At 45.6% G+C, this 7,178-nt stretch overlaps 1 protein-coding gene across 1 annotated transcript; it reads left to right on the forward strand.

The window, feature by feature from the left end:
* The first annotated feature begins 261 nt into the window (after nt 1–261).
* On the forward strand, nt 262–6,899 carry LOC123085565 (serine/threonine protein kinase OSK4). The gene is made up of 11 exons (XM_044507228.1): nt 262–530; nt 2,281–2,469; nt 2,755–2,939; nt 3,499–3,681; nt 3,774–3,905; nt 4,081–4,266; nt 5,310–5,399; nt 5,471–5,554; nt 5,639–5,779; nt 5,857–6,087; nt 6,485–6,899. Exons 2-11 carry the CDS (start codon nt 2,286–2,288, stop codon nt 6,596–6,598), a joined length of 1,530 nt encoding a protein of 509 aa, XP_044363163.1. The 5' UTR covers nt 262–530; nt 2,281–2,285; the 3' UTR covers nt 6,599–6,899.
* Nucleotides 6,900–7,178: the final 279 nt, after the last annotated feature.

A 7,178-nucleotide genomic window follows, 5' to 3' on the forward strand; every position in this document is an offset into this window, starting at 1 on the left:
GTCGGGCGAGGGAGAAGAGCCTAGCGTGCGCACCCGATCTAACGTCCTCGTCGCGCACCACGCCACAACGTTGCACGGCTCCAACGCCGCACCGCATCAGCGCCTCGTCACCGATCAATCCATCCTACTACATGCGACGGAGGACGTTGAGGTGAGGTGGTGACGAACCAATTTCCTTTCCGCGAGGCGACGACGAAGCACGGGAGCGGAGCAGAGGAAAAACTGACGTGGGGAAACGACAGGGGAGGAGAAGCAAGCGGCGGGCGCGGGAGGGAGCCGACACGCAAGCGCGATGCTGATGCTGATGCTCATCTTTCCACGGTTACGCCGCCCCCGCTGGCTCGGCTCGCCTTAAACTAAGCTCAAGCTAGCGGCTCTCGCCTAAAGCCTCCCTCCCTCCCTCCCACCCCCGGAGAAGAAAAGGACCAACCGACCCCCAAACCTCTCCTGCTCTCCCTCGAGGCCTCCTCCACTGGGCGCTCTCGTCGCCTCCCCACCCATTCCAGCGGTTGACCGCGGGATTCGGCCAGGTGAGGGAATCGCCCAGCTGATCTCGTAGATTTACGCTCTGTCGGTTGCAATTCTCGCCGGGGCCTGCTGTTTCTGCGCCGTCGTTGCTTGCTTGGTTGGGTAGTAGTAGTAGCTCGCCGGCCGGGCGGCCTGGTGGGGAGCTAGGGTGGTTCGCGCGTGCTCCCAATTCCGATTCCGGGGGAGTGCTGCTTGCCCGTTTGGCGAGGAGAGCGAGGTGAATCAACAGTTTTGGGCTTTTGGCTGCGCTGTTGAAGTGGGGAATTTAGTTTCCGTGCTGCTTGTGGCGATTTCGGGTGGGCGCGGCTCATAATCAGCAGTAGTCGTCTTCCTGTTCGTTTCTCCCCTCCAACGGAGATCTTTACCGCAGATCCGCCCGGACCAACATTCACGTCCTGCTGGGAGGTAAACCCATGATCATTGACCGATCGGTTGGTTGGTTTATTGGTTCATCGGTCGGCCGATCTCACTTTCCCCAAATTTACTGCCTGGGCAAAAAGATACTACTGCAGAGTCACGGATTCTAATTCTGATTCTGATCCTGATCCTGATACCGACACGATTCCGTGTAATTACTGTGTGCGCAGTACTGTAGTACTAGTAGATTCATGGCCGGCCTAATTTTATTGGAGTATTAATGTGCACCGCTACAGATTTATGTTGTACTATACCCACTAGAACCTCCCATTTATTGATCTCTGCCGTTTTTTCAGCTCAGTTGCTGGATGACTGCATTCCTTGTAGTATGTCTCTTGCAGTTGCATGTTCACCGCACATGCCTAGTGATGCTATTTCTATTTGTGAACCTTTTTAAGAAAACTTTGCATGTTAACCCACTAGGATTCCATGTGTGGTCTCTCTCCGAGGGATGTCCCCTCTTTTTGAAAGAAAAAAATGTGTGGTCTCTCTCTTCGCACCAGGGGCATCCAAAGTACATTGTTTTGCTATCCCAAAACCATCCTTGCCAGACCTGATGCATATCAGGAAAGGCCTCTAGGCCGTGCTTGGAATCGGTGTAATTCAATACGGAGGTGTTTAACTTACACGTGTATCGTACCGGCCGCTGAGCCATTTCCGTCGGAAGCGAAACGGTGGGCCGAGACGTGTATTCTTTGCAAGTGTATTTAAAAGGAAAACGGTAATCCAAACAAGCCTCTAGTCAGTTCGTGCTGCGCATGCAGATGCAGGCATTTTTATGGTAATATATTATGATCCTCACCGTCGGCACGTCATGTGATAAGTAGGATGATCACCGAGGCTCAAGTATGGAGGCAGGCGGGCCTATTAATAGGAGATTTGGACACCTTCTTTGGGGCGTTGACAAGGTGGGTCCAGAGTGAGTAGTCCACTTTATAGATGAGGGTGGTGGTGGAGGTGGGGTGCAAAGCATTGTAATCCAAAATGTAACGGCATGTTTGTGCGTATTTGAGGAAAAAACTATGATCCTACTCGCTACTAGACATTGTTGGTTGCTGATCATCTCACTGAACCACACTTCAGCGACTGAATATGTGTCTGTCCCTATATGACATGGGAACTTCACCCATTTCGTTGACCTTTGAACCGCACTTTCCCTCGCCACTCATGTCCATAGTGATAGTTTTGGCCAGCCTACTCATGTCACGCTCAAGGTCTCTAAGAAGAGGGAATCCGATTAGAAATGTTTCAGTTTTAGCCTGATGTGCATATATGTTTGAACTATAAAACTGTTTGCTGAATCACATATATCGTTTCTCTTGTTTTTTGACATAGTGAAAATGGAAGGGAACACTAGAGGAGGTGGGCATTCTGACGCATTAAAGAACTACAATGTGGGCAGAACATTAGGTATAGGCACATTTGGAAAAGTGAGGATTGCAGAGCATAAGCATACAGGGCATAAAGTTGCTATAAAGATTCTGAACCGTCGTCAAATGAGAACTATGGAAATGGAGGAGAAAGGTATGCCTCCTTGCTCATTAGTCTAGGCTACATTCGGCTTTGCTTGCTCAAGATTTCCAGTTATCTGCTTTCAGTGCTGGTCAGACTTGTGAGTGTGTTCCTGATTCCCAGTTAATTAATTAGTCGAGATAAAGTACATTTGTCTAGGATACATCAGGCTTCTGTAAAGAAGAAAGTTCACCTTGTGTTGTTGCTGTGAGTAAGTAAAATTTGCAGCTTGAATTTCTTCATAGGCTGAATGTCTTAACACTTTACTTCTATTGTTTTCTCATATCTTGTTTCCAGCAAAGAGAGAGATCAAGATATTGAGGTTGTTCATCCACCCTCATATCATCCGGCTTTATGAGGTCATTTACACACCTACAGATATATTTGTTGTGATGGAATATTGCAAGTATGGTGAGCTATTCGACTGCATTGTTGAGAAAGGGCGGTTACAGGAAGATGAGGCTCGTCGAATCTTCCAGCAGGTGCCTTTTTCTGCTCTTGGCATGCAGGAACACATTTTTTGGGCATAAAAATAGGAACTTTGCTGAGCTTCTTATTTTGATCGTGAAATGTCTGGATATGCTGGCCAATTGTCCAGTGTCCACATTCCTCGCGTGCTGACTCTGCAAATCCTGATCAATTTGCTCAGTTTGCATTCATCTAATTTTTAGCTCATGACCTGTACTACATTGAGTTGCAAGCTTTCCAAGGTGATTGCTTTGTCGTTTGGGTTTAACTGATCAAAAAGTTAACGTCTTCTTGATGCGTCTATTGTTTTAGTATCACTCCAGTGTCTTGTTCTTTTGATGCCTTGGTTATCTTAGTATCACTAGTTAAATCATTTTTTGTTTAAATGGCATCTTCTTCTCTATGCCTTGATTGTCTTAGTCTCGGTACTTAAATCAAATTGTGCTTTAAAACATAAAGAGATGGTATATCCTTCTGGAGGCGAATATGTAATTTGAAGGGTTCTTTCAGATTCACTGGATGCATATTCAGGTTTTGTCTCAATACTTTTTTTATTTAAATTTTCTTGCACAGATTATATCTGGTGTTGAATACTGCCACAGAAACATGGTTGCTCATCGTGATCTAAAGCCAGAGAACCTGTTACTTGATTCCAAATACAATGTGAAACTTGCCGACTTTGGGTTAAGTAATGTCATGCATGATGGCCATTTTCTGAAGACTAGCTGCGGGAGTCCAAACTATGCTGCACCAGAGGTATTCACTAATTTGTCTTACTTGAGTCTTTATCCTTGTGCTTCCTGAAACGCATTGTTTGCGTTAATAGCTTAGCGAGTGTTTCTGTGCAGGTTATCTCAGGTAAATTATACGCTGGACCTGAGGTTGATGTTTGGAGCTGCGGGGTGATACTTTATGCTCTTCTTTGTGGCACTCTTCCATTTGATGATGACAATATTCCCAAACTGTTCAAAAAGATAAAGGTGAGACAGAACACATGTAGATTAAGTTGGACCTGACAAGTGTATACCTTTTGTTCTGAAAATCAAAAAACGTTCATGTAGATTAGTTGGACTTTATGTTCAAAAAAAAGATTAGTTGGACTTTAGCATTCATTTTTTATCTGGAGATTTGACGCCCCCTTGTTTGGTGTTCCAGGGAGGCATCTATATCCTTCCAAGTCATTTATCTGCTCTTGCAAGGGATTTGATCCCAAGAATGCTTGTTGTTGATCCTATGAAGAGAATCACAATTCGTGAAATTCGAGAACACCCATGGTTTCAGAATCGCCTTCCTCGCTACCTGGCAGTGCCTCCACCAGACACGGCGCAGCAAGCCAAAATGGTACCCATCTATTTCACATTTCAAGTGACTATCTTATGTGCACAGTAAAACTTCTCAACCTTTATCGACTAATATATACAGGATCTTGGATGGATCATAGGAAAAGTAACATCGATACTTTTGTCATGAAATGTTATCTTTTATGGGCATAATCTTCATATAATATTTGCAAACACAATATTATAGAAATATATGGTCAAGTTGTGGCTCAAAGATTCTTTTTTCTCAAACATGCACCAAATTGCATGGTCATTTCGTATTAAGAAGAGAACACCGAGAGTCTGAGTAGGCAACTTTTCACGAGGTCACAGAGGGGGCCCTAGTGGATATCCACCTTCATAAACGTGGTTAAAGGGGGAAGTTTTCCTCCCTTGACGGTACTTTGTTAGGTAGAAATGAGGCATCATGCGGAGGCTGCCCCTTGAACTCGAGTGGACGAGCTCACGGGCCTGTGCTCTAGCCAACCGAGCACTGCTCGGTTCCTCTAAAACAAGATCAGTTAGGACTAGCCCTTGGTGGTATTTTTAATAGAAGAAACAACCTTGACACCCTGTTGAGTCGAGATTCGGATGCGGGCGGGCTGGCTGCATACTGCATGCCTTGCCAACAGGGCGATGCTCCGTTCTCAGATACCCACATTCATAGCTCTTCTAACCTTTTATTTGCGAGTAGTCCACATGCCGTCCTCTTGGCCATGTACATAATTGTAAAAAAAAACTATACTGCTTAAGTGAAAGGCACCGCTCCTGCTGGTTACTCGGGAAAAAACTAGCCAAACAACAAAACTATCCAGCAGCTGTGGCTCAAAGATTTATGAGAAGAGGAAAGATTATGAAAGTTAAACATCATGTAATAATATGAAGTGAAGGGAGTAATTCCTTACTACTAGTAATCTATCCCAACGAGATGAAAAGGTAGCACCTAGCACGTTAAGTCTCCTTGCAATGCCGCTTCTATTTATCAAAAATTTCTTTTACTAGCAAGCTTTAAAATGCTATTTCTACGTCAATGTATGCTGATTTGCTCTATGTTCATTTCTGAAGATTGATGAAGATACACTTAAAGAGATTGTCAACCTGGGATATGATAAAGACCATGTGTGTGAATCATTGTGCAATAGGCTGCAAAATGAGGTATATGCAAACAAAAGTCAGTGCTTCATTCCATTCAGTTATTTCATAATTGACTTTAGACAATTTTCCAGGCAACTGTTGCATATTACTTACTCTTGGACAATCGGTTCCGGGCCACTAGTGGCTATTTGGGGGCTGACTATCTACAATCAATGGTTAGTTCACATTTGCATCATCTGTGACTTGTTTAATTCATAAGGTTTAAGCACTATTAACTTTCTGAATGGATGGTTCTCCAGGGTAGGAGTTTTAATCAGTTTACTTCATTGGAATCAGCAAGCCCAAGTACCAGGCAGTATCTTCCAGCAAGCAATGATTCTCAAGGCAGTGGCTTGCGGCCATATTACCCCGTTGAAAGAAAATGGGCTCTTGGGCTCCAGGTCTTGCACATTATCCACTTTACTTTGCTTTGTTTTGCACATTGAGCTGTTGAGCTAATGCATCACTTGTCCACCAGTCTCGAGCTCAACCTCGTGAGATAATGATCGAGGTTCTAAAGGCACTTCAAGAATTAAATGTCTGCTGGAAGAAGAATGGACACTACAACATGAAATGCAGGTGGTGCCCTGGGTTTCCTCAGGTCAGTGATATGTTAGATGCCAACCACAGCTTTGTTGATGACTCTACCATCATGGATAACGGCGATGCTAATGGGAGGCTACCTGCCGTGATCAAGTTTGAAATCCAGGTGTGGAATCTCACCTTCTAATACTACTGTATTCTTTTTGCAATAACAGAAATATGGATTTTCTACTCAATCTCACTAGATAAGCAAAGGCTGGCCAATATATCCGCTTCATAATTGTTACAAAGTATTGTCTGCATGTGTCTGCTTTGTAACCAGTATATCCTGCATCTGCATGTGTCTGCTGTTGCCAACAAGTTCTGTCTGCTGTTGCCATATTGATAAAACGAACTTCCCAAGTTTTAGTGCTGCACAGTATTGGTTGGTCATACACCTATCGTTAACCTAGTGTGATATTATTTGTTAATGCCTGTATACTTCAGATGTTAACAGTTCGCCGGCATGGTGCTGTATATGCTCTCTATTTGCCTCTGAATTTATGTATTTGTTTTTTCTTCAGCTTTACAAGACCAAGGATGACAAGTACCTGCTAGATATGCAGAGAGTTACTGGACCTCAGCTCCTCTTCCTGGATTTTTGCGCGGCCTTCCTTACCAACCTTAGGGTTCTATAGTATGGTGCCTGTTCTGGTTGAGTGATGAATAGTGAGACATATGACCGTCAGCGATGAATAAGTTGGTGCCTGTTCTGGTTGAGTGATGAATAGTGAGACATGTGACTGTCAGAGATGAATAAGTGATGGTGTGTAAATAGGTGGTGTGTTTCATCTTCGTTTTACCCAGTCCCTGACAGCGAACCGTGTTGTTTGGGTGACTAGTCCTGTGTGAAGCACCAAAAGTGTTGTTTGGGTGACTAGTCCTGTGTGAAGCACCAAAAGGTTAAGTGGTTGTTATAAATAAGACTTATATGGTAAATAGGCGGTGCAAAGGAAGCCATACCCCCGCGTACCCCCGCGTCGCCTGGGAGGCGACTCGGGGGAACCCTAGCCCGCCGCGCCGCCACCCCCTCTCCCCGGCTCCCCTGCCGCGCCGCCGCCGGAGGAAACCGCCGGGCGAAGCCCGCGCGGCGGACGGCGGCGGCGGGGCTTCCCGCTCGCGCGCGCGGCGTCGTTCCACGACGGCGACCGCTCCAGGTGGGGAAGGCTCGGCCTCCGGCGCTGCGGCCGTCGCGGCGCTCCCCGGCGGCCCTCTGCT

Source organism: Triticum aestivum, chromosome 4A (genome assembly GCF_018294505.1).
Source record: "Triticum aestivum cultivar Chinese Spring chromosome 4A, IWGSC CS RefSeq v2.1, whole genome shotgun sequence".
Lineage (NCBI taxonomy): Eukaryota > Viridiplantae > Streptophyta > Magnoliopsida > Poales > Poaceae > Triticum > Triticum aestivum.